Source organism: Vigna unguiculata, chromosome 6 (genome assembly GCF_037176805.1).
Source record: "Vigna unguiculata cultivar grain cowpea cultivar isolate G323 ecotype 2 chromosome 6, ASM3717680v1, whole genome shotgun sequence".
Classification (NCBI taxonomy): domain Eukaryota; kingdom Viridiplantae; phylum Streptophyta; class Magnoliopsida; order Fabales; family Fabaceae; genus Vigna; species Vigna unguiculata.
In genome coordinates this window covers 35,020,227-35,038,041 of record NC_140797.1, presented here as the reverse complement: position 1 = coordinate 35,038,041, position 17,815 = coordinate 35,020,227, and the positions used below count along the sequence as shown (strand labels likewise).

The 17,815-nt window shown below is 33.9% G+C and overlaps 1 protein-coding gene across 2 annotated transcripts; it reads left to right on the top strand.

Annotated features, from left to right (window-relative positions):
• Positions 1 to 1,938: 1,938 nt before the first annotated feature.
• On the top strand, positions 1,939 to 17,804 carry PA200 (proteasome activating protein 200). Of its 2 annotated transcripts, XM_028074601.2 has the most exons (35): positions 1,939 to 2,298; positions 3,433 to 3,535; positions 3,628 to 3,740; positions 4,101 to 4,223; positions 4,471 to 4,572; positions 4,660 to 4,825; positions 6,139 to 6,255; positions 6,356 to 6,423; positions 6,527 to 6,628; positions 6,707 to 6,923; positions 7,200 to 7,436; positions 7,519 to 7,646; positions 7,765 to 7,882; positions 7,970 to 8,188; positions 8,268 to 8,423; positions 8,555 to 8,631; positions 8,740 to 8,945; positions 9,252 to 9,465; positions 9,557 to 9,636; positions 9,725 to 9,842; positions 9,936 to 10,106; positions 10,558 to 10,726; positions 10,809 to 10,852; positions 10,944 to 10,986; positions 11,064 to 11,215; positions 11,405 to 11,499; positions 11,631 to 12,529; positions 13,753 to 14,022; positions 14,103 to 14,198; positions 14,858 to 15,036; positions 15,280 to 15,361; positions 15,757 to 15,881; positions 16,755 to 16,847; positions 17,308 to 17,461; positions 17,580 to 17,804. In XM_028074601.2, the coding sequence occupies exons 1-35, from the start codon at positions 2,138 to 2,140 to the stop codon at positions 17,619 to 17,621; spliced, it is 5,439 nt and encodes a 1,812-aa protein (XP_027930402.1). In that variant the 5' UTR covers positions 1,939 to 2,137; the 3' UTR covers positions 17,622 to 17,804. The 2 variants fall into 2 exon arrangements, with proteins under 2 accessions (XP_027930402.1, XP_085531010.1); XM_085674884.1 differs by lacking the exons at positions 1,939 to 2,298; positions 3,433 to 3,535; positions 3,628 to 3,740 and having other exon boundaries at positions 4,128 to 4,192.
• Positions 17,805 to 17,815: the final 11 nt, after the last annotated feature.

The window sequence follows — 17,815 nt, the reverse complement described above, 5'->3', positions numbered from 1 at the left end:
CCATCTATTTTTTTTTAAATATATTAGATATTCTATGTCTTATTTTTTATTTATTATTATTATTATTATTTATATTCATAATCTCTTTATTATAAATACATTACTTTGTCTGAATTTTAATATAAAAAAGTTAATCTTATACATAATTTTTCACCGTATATTTAACATAATATACATAATATCTGATTATAGAGAGATAAAACATCGTATTAGAAGTGAGATTATAGGCCTACCATCGTATTAAATCAAACTTATGGTGAAATCACAATACTCATTATAAATTAGAAGTAAGATAATTATTTTCTTAACTATATGAGTAATATATGAATAATTATGTATCTATCTTATAATATAAAACATATAAAAACCTAAAAAATTAATATTAAAGTTAAACTTTAGCTATTAACATCTACTACCGCTTGTCTATATTATGGTTCATATATTATTGACCAATTAATATATATATATATATATATATATATATATATATATATATATATATATATATATATATATATATATATATATATATATATATATATTTTACTTAAACCTCAGTATACGAATTGGACGACCAATTATATACTTGAACAATAATGTTTCGCACCCAAAACATTTTCGAGTAAATTAGTAATAATAATTAAATAACATACATAAAAAAAAAAAATTGTATAAGATGCACGATTGGTTGTAATAATCTATTAATAATTCCTACATGCATGTTTTGGACATCAATTTATACATATCTTTTATATCAAAATCACAGTTTTATTTTAAATTATGATGTTTTGAACATCAAGTAAAAACATTCGAAGTTTTTGACATATTGTTTGTTGGGGTTGAATGAAAATGTCTCGAGAAAACATTATCTTCAATACACTAGAGAAACAATTTATAATATTCAAATGTATGATTTTGTAAATGTGGTGGGAATCTAATAAGAGATATTGTAGCGTTCTCAAAGAGACAATACTCCTTCATTAACTTGTTGTAAGAGAAGTTGATAAGTTAGAACTGATATTTGAATGAGAAGTTCCCTTAAATGTGTTAAAGAAAACATTGTTACATAGCTCTTAGAAACATAGAGAGATAGAATAGTGATTGATTTTTTTTATTGTAGAGATTGTCATTAAAGACTCTAACCTTTATAGAAAATTGTAAAATTATAGAATAAAAGACATTTAAGCAATGTAACAAAACAAGATAACAACTACGTCCACTCGGTAGTAACCACATAATCTGATCAATAAAAAAAACTTAAACAATAAATATCTAATTAAAATTTAATTAAACTTTTTTGTATTATTGTATTATTGTTATTAGCGTAGCTTTTTTCTAACAATACCTCTACTTATAATTAAAAGTAATTAACAGATTTAAAAGAGATACAAAGTATCATTCCATTAGAAAACTAATAGTTTTGTTTTGTTTAAACTTTTAGTTATTTTACAAATTGAAGACAAATTTATAAAATTCACGAGTTATACCTTTATTTATATCTATTATAACTATAGTATTGTAATTGGTGATATAGTTGTTCAAGTAAGGACATTCTATTTTATAATAATAATATTAAACAACTAAAAAGTGTTTTTACCTGTATTAACTAATTTCTTTTATCCGTCAGTTAAAATTATTCAGAAGTTTTTTATACAAGGAACAAGATCTATGATATAATTTTTTTAATGAATATAACTGATAGAAATAATTAAAGATACTACTACATTCAAACAAACATGTCAGAGCGTTGCAAAAACTTATCATATTGGAATTTACTACTGTTCGAATCTTACATAGGTTCGCATCAGCAGAACAGAACTGGGAGAGAAAAAAAAAGAAAAAAAAAAAAGAAAAGAGAAAAAAGGTTTAAAGTAATTCCGCACCTTGAATCTGAACTGAATAATGAAGTAAAGTCAATCCCAAAATGCAAACCCCCTAATTAAGTCTCCTCTTGCTCCAATAATAATAACTCTTTACACTCTCTCTCTCTCTGTGACGCGACTCAATTCACCTTTTTCGTGTTCACAAAGTTGCTCTCAATCTTCAATCCTATATATACGCACGCATTCCCAAACAAACGCCACCACCAAACTCTCTGTATCTTCGTTTTTAGCATTTCTCCGAAACCGATACCAAAATGCATCTCTACAATGCATGGCTTCCGCCGCCGGTGGCCGCTCAGACAGCCGCAGAGCGCGACTCCTTCACTCGCGTCATCGCCGCCGTCAAGTCCTCCTTCCGACCCGACGATCCCGAATCCGTCTTCTCCACTCTCAAATTCATATCCGTCCTCGACCTGTCAGTTTCTACTCTCATTTCCAATCTCCGTCTCTTCCTTTTCCCTAATTCATCATTAATTTATGATTTCTGTTTTCATTTCATCTCTTTTAGCTTTCGCTTTCGGCGTATTTCTCCGCCGTACGGCTTAATTGAGAAGATTCTGGAATATCGCCTCGATTGATTTTTATTTATTTTTTTCGTTTTAAGTTTTTACTTTTAGCTAGTGCTGTGGTGCGAGGTTTTTCGTGCTTGTGCCGTGAGGAAATGCTGTTGAATTTGTGATCGGAGGTTTCGGAGGAGTTAGTAAAACGCCGAGGAGTGTGAGATTCATGGTCTTGTGAGCGGTTTTGCAGATTATGTGAATTGATGAATAGCTTCGGGGAGTGGGGGTTTGACTTTGTTTATAATTGGGTTTGCATGTTTGATTTTTCTTAATTACTAGGAAATGACGTTGAACTTGTGATAGAAGGTTGGGAAGAAGTTACTTAAAGGCTTAGGTGTGTGAGAATCGTGGTTTTTGTGAGCAGTTTTGCAAAGTATGTGAACGGAAGGATAGTTCCGGAGAGTGCTGGATTGACTTCGTTTATAATTGTTTTTGCATGTTTGATTCTGCTTAATTACAAGGAAATGATGATTGTTTTTCTCTTCTAAATAAATTATTCGAACAAGATTAAGTAATTTCTTCCGCTGTTTGTTGTGAAGTTATTTTGTGCTTAATTAACACTAAAAAGGACTTAGTATTTTGTTATATTAACTGTTAAATTTCTTCAAAGGTTGTGTAATACTGTTATTACTCGTTTTGGTGTATGTTAGCTGATGGAACACTTTTCTTATAAATAAGGTTTTAAATTATAATTGTAGTCTTAGTTTCATCACAATCCTTGAGATTGTGGGAATTTTTGGACAAACGCGGTTGCTGCAGCCATAATTGCAGTTGGTGTCATTCCAAAAAACCTTATTTGTTTTGCTTGATTTGAAACCACGTTCGAGAACTGTTGTTTAAATCTTTGGTTGCAAGTAATGGCTCTGCTTTGCTTCCAAAACTGCATTATAATCTATTAGTAGTGGATTTGAGTTTTTCCCCCACTCAATTTGTATTCAGAGACAGAGTTTGTTGCTGGGTCGAATCTAACTTTTATGCTTGTTGTGCAGTTTCATAAAGGCAAAAAGTGATGTTTCTTTGGAGGATGTTCGCGACCTTGCTCAGATGGGCCTTGAGATATTTCATGTGGCCCGTAATAAGCTTTATGCTCAGGTGCTGCTGCATTTTATCTTGGATGAAACACGGAGTGTTTATTTTTGGTCTCTGCTTGCTCTTAAATGATTGTATCATTTTTTGTTTATTAGGTTAGATGGGGAAATTTAGTGGTCAGATTACTCAACAAATATAGGAAAAAGATTACACTGAGTGTTGGATGGAGGCCCCTGTATGATACACTGATTACCACACACTTTACTAGGTGAGTTTTATATCGGTACTGTTTCTGCTTCAGCCTTAATTGGTTTAAAATTATTCTGTACTTAATTTGTGATTCTTAGTTAGCTAAATAAAAAGAACAAAGGAAAAATAAAAGAAATGAAGACTAATCTCAAGGATTCAATGCTTGACGTTGCAGTAAATCACAAGTTACCTTTGCTATAAGCATAAGTTTGTCTTTGAATTCAATTTTGTAATTTATTTTTCATTTACTTTTGAACTTAATAATCTCTTGTCTCTTAATCAAAATATAGAATTGAAAATATTCAACAGCTTATTTCTTTTCTGCATATGAGATTTCAAAATTGTTGGTTGGGGATTTTGAATTATATTCTCGTTGCAGAAGTACAGGTCCAGAAGGTTGGAGAATAAGACAACGACACTTTGAAACTATAACATACCTTGTCCAGTCCTGCCGGAGATTCTTCCCATCAGGTTCTGCCTTTGAGATATGGTCTGAGTTTAAGTGAGTGCTTTGGTGATGTTTCCTCATAATCTTGAATTATTACGAGAGTTTGCCTTTTATTTTGTTTTGTACTTTATATTGATATTGATGATGAGCTGAATTAACATGAAATTCCTGTGGATCAATACTTCCATTGAATGGAATCATACTGGACCTGCACTAGGAATTATACTCTTTTCCCAATTTAAGATTATTTAATTTGTTTTCTTCTTAATTCCTTTTCTTTGGGTCATTTGATAATTTGTAGATCTTTGTTGCAAAACCCGTGGCATAATTCATCCTTTGAAGGTTCAGGCTTTGCAAGACTCTTTCTCCCAACAAATATGGATAATGAGGCCTTTTTTACCCAGTAAGAAGCATAAAATTCTTAGGACTTTTTTGGTGTGATATATGACATGACTTCCTGTGGAGTAAAATTTTATAATTGGATTGGCAGTGATTGGATAAGAGAGTGTATAGACTTGTGGGAATCTATACCAAATTGCCAATTCTGGAACAATCAATGGGCAGATGTCATAGCTCGTGTTATCAAAAATTACCACAATGTTGACTGGGACTGCTTCTTGCCTTTGCTTTTTGCTAGATACTTGAATATGTTTGAGGTGAGTGTGTAAGTTCTTCTGGGAATGTTTGATTAGATATTTTTTCATTCTTCTGACAAGGTTGATTTTATTTACACTTTGATTAAATATTTTAGCATCAGGCGTATATGAACTGAAAATGATTAGGAAATAGATACATTTTATCACTCTGAAGACTTGTTTATTCTAAAGCTTGAATCTTGTTATATTCCTGTCCTCTTTCTTTGTTAAATTAATATTGAAAACCTTAAAGGGTTGGGGCTCCCCCACCTAATGCATATTTTTTAGAAACTCTCTCCTGTGACTTCTCTAAATTTTTACTTTTTAATTTGTGCGTGAACTAATTTTAACTTATGCAGAAATTTATTTCATTTTTTTCTTCTTATTTTTCTCTTCTGAAAGTCTTTATGGAGAAGTTTGACCAAACAGACCCTGACATAATTGATAGTTAGGATAATAAACTGCAACTGGCATAACTAACTACATCTAGCAAAGGCTAATCTATTGCTTTCAACAGAAGCTAAAATACTTAAGCTAATATACAATCACAAATACTTTCTTCCCCTCTACAAATTTAGGGTGAAAGCTACGAACAACTGAGAACTCTTGAGGTTGGCTCTTAGATTCTAGAACTGAGCCTCTTTAGATGAGACCGGCTGAGAATGTCAGCAACTTGTTCTTAAGCAGGAACATGGTCAAGAGTGAGAGATTTATCAGCACCTTCTTCAGGGCAAAGAAAATATTTAATTTTGTGTGCTCAGTCTAAGAGTGAAGCACATGACTGTTTCTTGGAGCCACACTACTCGGATTGTCTGAGTAGATAATAGTGGTTCTGGTAGGAACCTAGAGCTCACGAAGAAGAGATTGAACTGAAATGACTTCAGTAGCTGCCAAGGCTAAGGTTCTGTATTCTTATGCTTTAGCACTCAAGCAAGCAACATAAGTCTACTTCATAGAGTGTCAAGAGATTGGATTCTGCCCTAGAAAGAGACGGGCATCTGAGGGTGGCCGTCTATCATCCACATCAAATGCCCAAGCAGCATCACAGAAGGCACATAGGCTCAGTGAAGTGTAACTTTTAGCTCTTGTTGTGAAGTCCTTACTTTGCTAGGGAAACTAGCTAATGCATTTTCAAATTTCTGTAAGAAGTAAATTGGGCATCCTTTGGCTACACCATTATGATTAGTTGATCTGTTGATACACCCTTGTCTTTCCCTGCTGTGTTTTGTGTAAATTGTATTACCTCAGCTAATTGATCTATATTTGCATTGATTACCTTATGAGATTCACAACTTGTTTAGTAATTTGGATCAAACCATTCTTGTAAATCACAGGTACCTGTTGCTAATGGAAGTGGTTCATACCCCTTTTCACTAGATGTCCCAAGAAACACTAGGTTCTTGTTCTCTAATAAAACTTCTACTCCTGCAAAGGCTATCTCCAAATCAATAGTAAGCAAATATGTTGCTATTACTTTTGTGAGATTCTAACATTGGAACCATGTTCTGATTTCTTAATTTTAGTTTAGTAATATTTTAATTGAAACTGCAGGTATATTTACTAAAACCTGGCAGTCCATCACAGCAGCACTTTGAAAAATTGATCAACATTTTGGAACAGTTTGTTTACTCACTTATTGCTCCAAATACTTTGCTTAACTAAGCTTGCTTTCTCTTTAGTTCTGTTGTTTACTTAATTTTTTATTGGCATTTATTCTTGTAGATATTATCATCCCTCAAACGGGGGTCGATGGACCTACGCCTTGGAACGGCTTTTGTTTCATTTGGTGTTTCAATTTCAAAAGCGTCTACAGAATGAACAGTTGTAAGAATCAATTATAAATTGTCATATACTTTTTCATGTGTGTCAGTTTTCTGCAACTGAAGTGGTTCTGTATGACAGGAGCACAAATAATAGAAGACCCACTGAACAGCTTCTTGGGGAATCAGAGAGGGTTTTCTTTGTTAATTCAGTGCTTAAGTTAATTGACCGCGGTCAATACAGCAAGAATGAACATCTCTCTGAGACAGTTGCTGCAGCAACTTCTATACTGTCCTATGTAGAACCCTCATTAGTTCTGCCATTTGTGGCATCTCGGTTCCATATGGCCCTTGAGACGGTTAGTAATGTTTCACAAATTTTAGGTTAAAGTTGAGTAGCTATGTGTGATCAATGTCATATGGAAAGAATAATATTTTTTCTTTATAGAATGTCTCCCAAGGTTATGATATATTCTTGTCAATGTGTAAGTGATATATTTGATTATATTAGTTTCTCTTCCTGATCAAATTCTTTTAGCCTGTCCAGATTGTATGATATATTCTTTTGAATCTATAATTGATATATTTGATAAGATTACTTTGCTTTTCTGACCAAAATCATTGTGCCTAGTCAGATGACTGCCACCCACCAGTTGAAAATTGCAGTTATGTCAGTGGCATTTGTTGGGCGTTCACTGTTTTATACATCTGTATCAGCTTGCTCCAAGAAGCCACTTGATCTTGGTGGTGGTGATGAAACATTCGTTGATCTTATGGGGGTTTCATTATCTAATGCATTACTTGGCATGGATGCTAATGACCCTCCAAAAACCTTGGCTACCATGCAATTAATTGGTTCCATATTTTCAAATGTAAGCTTTCAACTTTTAGACATATTGAATAAATAACTTCTTATATAGGTAAATCTTAACCTTATCTACCTTATAAATGCAGTTGGCTTTATTGGATGATAAAATTGATGACCTATCATTTATGCCTATGGTCCGCTTTTCAGAGTGGCTGGATGAGTTCTTATGCCGTCTGTTTTCCTTACTTCAACACTTGGAACCCAGCAGTGTTATGTAAGTAACAGTGCTAAGGTCCCCTCAGTTGCATGTTAAATTTATTTGAAAACCATGTTTAACTGGATTTTTTATGTTATTATGCTTTATATTGAGTAACTGGTTTCTGGTACATTAGAAATGAGGGTCTGCAGTCATCAGCAACAACAGGAACTTTCCTAGTTGATGATGGTCCATACTACTTCTGTGTGCTTGAAATTCTGTTTGGGAGGCTTTCTAATTCACTGTATAATCAGGTATTACTTTGTGAGTTTAAAATACTTAGTAGTTATTTCAATTTCTCGGCTAATATATTGTCTTGCATTTCACGGATATGTCAATAGGCTCTGAAGAAAATTTCCAAGTTTGTGAAGACAAATATTCTTCCTGGTGCTGTTGCAGAGGTTGGACTGCTCTGTTGTGCCTGTGTTCACTCGAACCCAGAAGAAGCAGTTAGTCAACTTGTTGAGCCAATCTTACTGTCTGTGATATCTTCTTTGAAAGGAACACCACGCACTGGATTTGGAGGAGGAGGGACTTTTGATGCGTCTGCTTCACCAAAGGCACCTTTCTTGGTCCTGTGATTATCTTTTACTGCTATACTGCTTCTGGATTTTCTTGAAAGCGGGCACTTTTTTTCAGGTTAGGTCCACAATTTCACCAGCTCTTGAGGCTGCAATTGACTATCAACTTAAGATATTGTCAGTTTGCATCACATATGGAGGTCCAGCACTCCTTCGCTACAAGGATCAATTCAAAGAAGCTGTCTTCTTGGCTTTTGACTCACCATCTTGGAAGGTCTTTTTATTTCCATGCTTATATTTTTCTTCAAATAGGTTGATTATGTTACAAATAAACGTGAATTTCTGTGGATAATAGTGGAGTTTCCATTGGTTCCTAATCTATTTGATTGTTACTTCCAATGATAGGTTAATGGGGCTGCTGATCATCTTCTTCGGTCTCTTCTAGGAAGTCAGATTCATTATTATCCAATTGACCAGTATAAGTATGTATATATAAGTGTTTGACTATGTTTATTTAGTTTTTTTCAGTCCTCATTCTGTGGTTTATATCTTTCTCTGGAAATTTAAATGTTAAATTTTTTGTTTTATAGGTGTGTTCTTAGTCACCCTGATGCTGTTGCTCTTGAAGAATGGATTAGCACAAAAGGTTTTTCCACTCAGGAAAGCTTTATCCCAAAATGGCATATTCCTTGTGATGAAGAAATTCATTTTGCAAATGATCTTATAGACATTCACTTCCAGTCAGCTTTGGATGATCTGTTGAAAATATGCGAGTCTAAAATCCATGCAGACCAAGGTATGAGAAATAGGCATGTCTCAAGTAGTTTATAATTTCTTGCTGATAAAAACAAAAAAGTTTATACTTTACCTCGTCATCCTTAGCAAGATAAATTATTTGAGTTCCCTTTTGACATGACATGGTTAAAATCTGGTATTGATTATGAATTTTATTTCTTGAAAAGAAATTTCCTCCACTGCTTTCCAGTGTAACAATCTGTTGATCATGATGCAGACATATTGGGATGGTAGTGTTCCATGAAGGAAGTTCTTCCTAGCTTAATGCAAATTTTAACTGTTATATTGAATGTGATTTGTCACGCAGGGGATGAGAAAGAGCACTTGAAAGTGACTCTTCTACGTATTGAATCAACATTGCAAGGGCTTTTTTCATGTTTGCCTGACTTTGTTCCAGACTCAAGAAATGGAATGAATGAAGATTCAAACAATCTGTTTTTAATTGCTGGGGCAACAGGTTGTACTGTTGGTAGTACTGCTCTGAGAGAAAAAGCTGCTGAGATTATACATGTAGCCTGCAAGTAAGGATTATGCTATGCTGCTGTACATTGTTTCTTTAACTTATGTTGCTGTTCACAAATCCTGATAATTTTTCTTTTTTTGGATTAATAGATATGTCCTGGAGAAAAAATCAGATGACAGCATCCTGTTGATACTGATTATTCGCATCATTGATGCTTTAGGAAACTATGGTATCCGTGTCTGAATAAGTTTTCAAATATTAATCTGTATAGTTTGTAAATATGCTGGCTAATTTTGTTTCATTCCGTTTATCCGCAGGAAGTTTGGAATTTGATGAGTGGTCTAGTCATAGACAGGCCTGGAAATTAGAATCTGCTGCCATAATAGAACCACCCATTAATTTCATTGTATCATCTCATTCTAATGGAAAGAAAAGGTATTGGTAGACAGCTCATCTATCTTGATTACAGGAACAGTGTTCCATTCCAAGACCATTTTAATAAATCTCTGATGCTTGGTGTCTATCCAGACCAAGGTGGGCACTTATCGATAAGGCATTTATGCACAGTACCTGGAGGTCTTCACAAGCATCCTATCATCTTTACCGTACAAATGGGAATTTCTGCCCATCTGATCACGTAACTATTTTGATGGACGATTTGCTGACTCTCTCGCTGCATAGCTATGAAACTGTTCGCCTGTTAGTGAGAAACCCTTGGCTAACTGAAACATTAATGTTTTATATGTTCTACTTTTTTGCATTAGCGTTTCATTTGAGATATATATATATATATATATATATATATATATATATATATATATGCATGTATGTAAATTCTCATGCTTAATCTTAGTAGTTAGATTAGCCATATTCAATGAACAATCAAAGAATCCCGAGTTCTTTGAAGGAGGAAAAAATAGAATAATGAAATTAGTTCAAACTTAAAAAGGGAGAAAAAAGCTCGAATTTTTAACCTGCCTCATATTTCCATTCTCCTCTAAATTTCTCACCTATTTTACCTACACAAAAAAATAAAGTATAATTGTAAAAGTATAACTTAAAACAGTTTCTCATTCAATTATATAACATGCTTTCTTAATATTGGCACAGTACTTTTCTACACCTGATTGAAATTTCTCATATAATCCAGGCTTGCAGGAAAATCTCTAGTGAAGCTGATTAAGAGATGGCCATCTTTGATTTCAAAATGTGTTATCACTCTAACGAACAACTTGAAGGATCTCAATGCCGAGGAATATGCAGTCTTGGGTTCTTGTTCAGTCCTTGCCTCACAAACAGTTCTCAAACATCTGACTACAGTAATTGTCAAGGATGATGTTCTTAAAATTGTTTTTCTGGATGGTTAATTCTTTTATGTCTCATTATTTTCTTTGATTTCAGGATCCAAAGTCATTTTCTTCATTTATCTTGGCAATTCTTTCAAGGTAATTCCATTTTCTCTGTTTATTGTTTTGGATGAATTTTGTTCTGGTGTGTAACATTAGAGAATAATACTTTCGTGGTTTCTTTTTGAAGTTCTCATCATGAATCCTTGAAAGCTCAGAAAGCAATTAATGAGGTAAACTTATCCTGCATCGGATTATCACAGTTTCATTATGTGCTATAGATGATTCAACATTTCCATGGTTTCAACAGCTTTTTGTGAAGTACAACATTCAATTTTCTGGAGTATCTAGAAGCTTCTTCAGGATCTCAGACAAAGAAAATCATACTGGTGGACTGGGGTTCTCAGATTTGGTTTCTCAGATTGGTTCAATGAGTTTTGATTCTACTGGCTTGCATTGGAGGTAAATGTGAACCATTTAGCTCGAAAATCATTTGACACTAATGATAGATGAGTTCCTCATGCATATTTGGATTCTGTCTCCCTGCTATTTCTTATTTATTTGTCATAGCTTACATGCTGCCCAGCAATTTTTTAACAAGTTTATATTCTTTCATATTTAAAACATTGATTTAATAGTTACCTTTTTCAGGTATAATTTGATGGCTAACAGAGTTCTGCTTCTTCTGGCTTTGGCATCTCGGAACCATCCAAATTCATCATCTAAAATTCTGAGTGAAACTGCTGGTTTGTATAGCTTCTTTTCTTTTTGATCTCTGTATTTTATTTTATTGAACTTTCCTTTTGCAGTTCCAAGTAGTATTACTGCTTTGATTTTTTTCAATGTCTTTATGTCATTCATGTTGTTGCTCATATAGGACACTTTCTGAAGAATTTGAAAAGTCAACTTCCTCAGACAAGGATACTTGCAATTTCAGCTTTGAATACACTATTAAAGGAATCACCATATAAGTCGTCTCTTGGTGCGAAATCGGCTGAATTTGAGGAATTGCAAGAGCATGTCAAATCATCCCTTGAAGGAACTTTAACTCAAACTTTTCAGGAAGAGGGTTTCTTCAATGAGACACTGACTAGTCTTTCTCATGTTCATATAATAACTGATACTGAAACTGCTTCAAGAGGAAGTCAGGGAGATTCGAGTTTCCAAAGCTTAGCAGACAAATCCATAACTCGTTTTTATTTTGAATTTTCCGCTTCATGGCCACGTACACCAAGTTGGATCTCATTTTTAGGAAGTGATACATTCTACTCAAGTTTTGCACGTATTTTTAAACGACTGGTACAAGAATGTGGCATGCCTGTTGTGTTGGCTCTTAAAGGCGCAGTAGATGAGTTTACAACTGCTAAGGAGAGGTCTAAACAATGTGTGGCTGCTGAAGCATTGGCGGGTGTGCTACATTCTGATATTGATGGTTTATCAGGAACATGGGAAAGTTGGCTGATGCCTCAGTTGAAGAATATCATTTTAACCCAATCTGTTGAATCAGTTTCAGAGTGGGCATCTTGCATACGGTATGCAGTTACTGGTAAAGGGAAGTATGGAACAAGAGTTCCTCTTTTGCGACAAAAAATTCTGGATTCTTTGATGACATCTTTACCCCCAACAGTAGCTACCACTGTAACAGCCAAGCGATATGCTTTTCTGGCAGCTGCACTTATAGAAATATCCCCTCAGAAAATGCCAGTATCTGAAATCCAGCTCCACAATACACTTCTGAAGGAAGTTCTTGGAAATATGCACCACTCATCAGCCCAAGTAAGTATCCTCTTTGATCTCATATCTGCAATAAATCTTGAATTGAATATATCCCTTCCAATACTCCTTATCTGTTATCTTCCCTCCTATCTGTTGCCAGCCAATTGGAGACAGGAAATAAAACTACAAAACCATGGATTGACTACTCTTGAAATACATAATGATTTAAATAGTTTTATCTAACATATACAGTGTCACTATCAACAGCATCCTTTTGAAATACAACTAGCCTCTACACTAACTATATTTGCGATTTGTTGTCTTAGGTATTAAATTGTAAACTGAATTTTGGTCCTCCATGCTTTGTTCAAAGTGGCTCATCAATTGACAATTATATTACCTTGATTGTTCAGAGTTAATTCATATTGGACTTATTTGTATACCTTGATAGGATTTGCCAAGCTGGATAGTTGATCTAGATTCAGGATATTAATTTGGTATAGTTTGATTGATATACTAATAAACTATCTGAATGGATTTTTGTAATCAAGAAACACATTAGGTTTAAAATTTATGTTAGATGGTCATTCAATAGTTTAAAACACTACCGAACCTTAGGCTGCACTTGTAACATTATGACTGATTAATGTGATCTATTACATGGACAAATTAATGTAATGATGTTTAAGTTTGTTATGTCATTAACTAATGGATTACATTCTTTGGCATTTATTTGAAGAAAGAGGATTAAGCGATAGGTGATTTTGCTGGCGTATGAAATCACTCTTGGTTGATTGTTTAGGCTCATGCTAGCAAGTATCCTTGAGTGTTCACTTGTATATAAGCTGTGTTTTTTGTTTATCTCACTTTAGAATTAAATATAATATATATATATATATATATATATATATATATATATATAGGTTTGGTTTGGTTTGGATTATAAGTTAATATATTTTATTTAAAGTTTTAAATTAACCTATAGTCCTCACATTAGGCTATTTCATAAGGTCTTTTAGACAAAAAATGGAAATCTTTGCAAGAAATTTGTCAAAATAGTCTGTCAATTTCTTAACCTAAGTGTGGTCTGGTTGTATATGGAATATATTATCTCCATTTGTTTTCTCAACACATCCTTGCTTTACATTTGGATAATACCATAGTGGTGCAAATAAATGGTGTATGGTGTACTTTTTCTGGGTTAAGTAATATGAATATACAAGTTGAAACAAGTTTCTTAATTGTTTGTGGTTCTGACCTATTTCAATTTGTCTATGCAACAGGTGAGGGAGGCTCTAGGGGTTACCCTTTCTGTATTGTGCTCTAACATTAGGCTATACCATTCGAGTCATCAGGATGGGAGAAGTGACAATGTTGATAGTTTGATGAAAGATGAAAGCTGGGTTCAGTTTCTTACAAAGCGAGCAGCTGAAGCAGTCGTGAACATTCAGATTGCTACACAGTCGGATAAAGTAGTGAATCCTGTAGATGGAAGTTCTCAAAATGGGCATGTGGATGGTGATTCACAAGATGACATGAAATGGATGGAAACGGTACCAATGAAATGACTGAGTTTAGATTTTGCTTTTACTTTGAATTATTGCTAATTATTTACCATTCCAAACATATGTAGCTACTCTACTTCATCATCTCATCCTTGAAGTCAGGGAGATCCTCGTATCTACTTGATGTGCTTGTGGGGCTTCTGTATCCTGTGATTTGCTTGCAGGTTTGAGCTATATATTGACTATAGTTATTTGAACTTTTACTTTGACGTCATTGTAACTTATCTGATTTCTTAACATGTGATTTTCGTTGGTTTATGCTTCTTTTTGACATTTTGTTTGGTTTTATGTGTATGCTTTTAATTTTCTTGAGATTTTTGCACTTGATTCTTTAGCAACTCCAAACTTTTGGGCATCTATCTTTTTCCAGGAATTAATTTTAGGTTGATATATGTTGACTTGGTTTTCCATTGGTGTTAACTTACCTCCAAGATTCTAGTTCTTCCAATGTTTTAAACAGTAATAAGATTGACCATAGTTACATCTAGAATATATGTTCCTGAAACTCTTAATATTTTGAGGCTACTGAACGAATACTTGTGAATCCTTTCATCTAAGGACACTTCAATTGAGGTGTAGTTTTATGGTAATACAAGTTTGGTGATCAATAAAACAGACATATAAGTGTTAATTTATGATTGCTTACGTTGGAAGACTTAATGAAGGTGATACTTTTCACATTCTTTTACCTGTAGAGCATCTGTATTAATTAAAAGTGTAAAAAATGCAATTCTCGAATACCTATTCTATTTGGTTCTATGATCACTCAAGTAGAGAAGGTATCAATTATCACACTTCTGAATAATTTTATTTTCTTTTGAAGGAAACATCAAATAAGGATTTATCAACATTAGCCAAGGCAGCATTTGAATTGCTTAAATGGATGATCGTTTGGGAACCTCACCTTCAGAAGGCTGTATCTGTGATTCTCTCTGCTGCCAATGATTCCAACTGGCGGACTAGATCTGCTACATTGACATATCTGCGTACCTTCATGTACAGGTACCATGATCTTGTGTCAGGTTTGCTTTGGCATACCATACTCTAAATGGCTACGAATGCCTTATTATATGTATCTAGCTTCATGAGATAATATTTTCTCAACAGTTATTGTATTTGCATCCATGTTTTTAGTATCCGCAACACGTACTTAACAGAGTTTTTACACTGATTATTCTATTCTCATTGATTTCACACTTTTGTTTGTTCTGAAGCAAATAAAATTTTTTGTTCCTCTTTTAACAGGCACACTTTTATTCTCTCAAGTTCAAAAAAGAAAGAAATATGGGGAACTGTTGAGAAGTTACTAGTAGACAATCAAATTGAGGCAAGTTCTTTCTTAGAAGTTATTTGAATAGAAATGCAGAATACTTTTTTTCTTCTTTTAACTTTAAAAAGAAATTTGGGTAATATAGCTTGGGATGCTTGTGCTTTACAGAACATGCTATCATTACACTCTTTTTACCCTAGTCAACACTGCAGTTTTTAGCAGTGAGGTACCTGTCGTGCCTTTATAAACTGAGTTGTGGACAGGACTTAGATAGCAATACATGGGAGCTTGTGATTTTCCTGTAGAGGAAAGCATGATATACCTTAAAATGCTTATATGTTGTTCCCAATAGCAGTTTTCCTTTTGCAGACAATCCATATCAACGTATATTTTAGAGAGGCCATTCATTATTGATGGTTGCCATTTACATTCAGTCTTAATCTTTTCACCAGGTAAGAGAACATGCTGCAGCCGTTTTAGCAGGCTTAATGAAGGGCGGAGATGAAGACCTGGCTACAGATTTCCGTGGTAGAGCATATATAGAGGCAAATAATGTACATAAAAGAAGAAAGTCAAGGTTATTCTTTGCCTCTTAATCTTCGAAAGTTTAGTTACTTTTGTACAGAAATGGACCTCAAAGCAAGCCTACATTCTGGTTCATTTCTTTTTATGTAATATCATCATCATCCATTGTGCATGGTCTTTTGGACGAAGTATTTGTAGTTTAATTTTAGACTGCTGCCTAACCACCTTAATTGTGGTCATCCTTGATCTGCCTTAGTTCTGGCCTCTTTGGAGGTTGCCGTAATGGCAACATCAAGAGCGGTGGTTTAGTCCCACACAACTAGAGATATAACTAAAATACTATTAATGCTAAATATTATAGGTTTCTATATTACGCACTCCAATATTGGTAAGGACAAAGAGGGATTGCATAGGCTATGACAAACTTGCATATGTAGCAACGGGAAGCCTTGTGCTTATGTTAGAGGCTGTATGGCGGGCTACAAGGGAATAGCAGGGAAATGAGAGGTTGGCTTTGCAGTTTGGTAGTTTTGGGTGGCTCTTGCCTTTGGGAAGAGAAGGCTTTCTTATTGGATTTCTATTATTAGTCCTAGCTTTCTGTGGTACTGCATTTTCCTTTTTAATCAGAACTCTCTTCTATGGAATTTTCCTTATTAATTTCTTAATAAATTAAGTTCCTATCAGTTTCTCCATGTGAAGGATAAGCTTGATTGTCTAACTCTAGGATATTATGTATTGATGAAAAAAAGAAGTCATGGTATGCATGCAGTTATTGTCTTTGAAAACATTTTATCTAACATGTAGGCCATAGTTATTACAAGATGGATTTACTAACACTTTTGTTGTTGTCATCTAGCAAAGTCTTATTTTTTATTAGCTCTGACATGCCAAGTTTGTTAAAGTGGGGAGCATTTTTGTAATACAGAAATGCACGTTCTGGTTCAACAATAGCATCTGTTCATGGCGCTGTACTCGCTTTGGTTGCTTCTGTATTATCTGCTCCATATGACATGCCCAGGTTTGTCCAGTCATCCATGGCATATGATTTATATTGGTAATTTTGAATGCTTGTAATGATTGAGTTTTTTTAATAAAAAACAAAAGCTTATTTGTTCATATTGTGAAATCCCTGGCTTATACAATATTTTGGTACTGCTGTCTTCAATTTCTGCATCAGATGGAAATTTGAGTTCATTTGTGAGTATATAAAGGAGCAATACCAAACCTCAAAAATATGTGATGCTCCTATACTGTTACAATGAATGACTTAAATGGTAGTCTTACGGTCATAATCTAATATAAACTTTTTTTGCAATCATAAACAAATTTTACTTGTATATTTTGAGCTATAAGCATCTCTCTTCATCTCTGTACTAGATTTATAAGACATGAATTTATTTTTGTTTTGGGCACAAAGGAAGGTGTCTATTGATTCCTTTACTTGTAATTATCTGACAGCATTAACTACTTTCTTTCAGTTGGTTGCCTGAACATGTTACCCTACTGGCCCGCTTTAGTGGGGAGCCATCCCCTGTCAAATCTACAGTTACTAAAGCAGTTGCAGAGTTCAGGCGGACCCATGCTGATACATGGAATGTTCAGAAAGAATTATTTACTGAAGACCAACTTGAGGTACTTATCTCTAGAAAATCTAAACATATGTGGTTTAAAATTCTGATTATTACGTTGGTTTTTTGGTTCTTCATCTAGTTTTTTTTTTTTTTTGCTAACTTTCTCTCCGTATTCACAGATTCTGGCAGACACATCGTCTTCGTCATCTTATTTTGCTTGATTAAAAATACAAAGATGCTATTGGGAGAGAGTACTGAAAATAATAGTTAGGAAAGTATGTTTTTCATTTTTTGTTTATTGACTGCATTCATAGTTGTAAAAATAGTTTTTATTTACATTTTGTACCATTGATATTCTTTTCAAGTAATTTATTCCTTAGTCTAGTCAGAAGTTGAGCTTATAACTTTCGTCTGC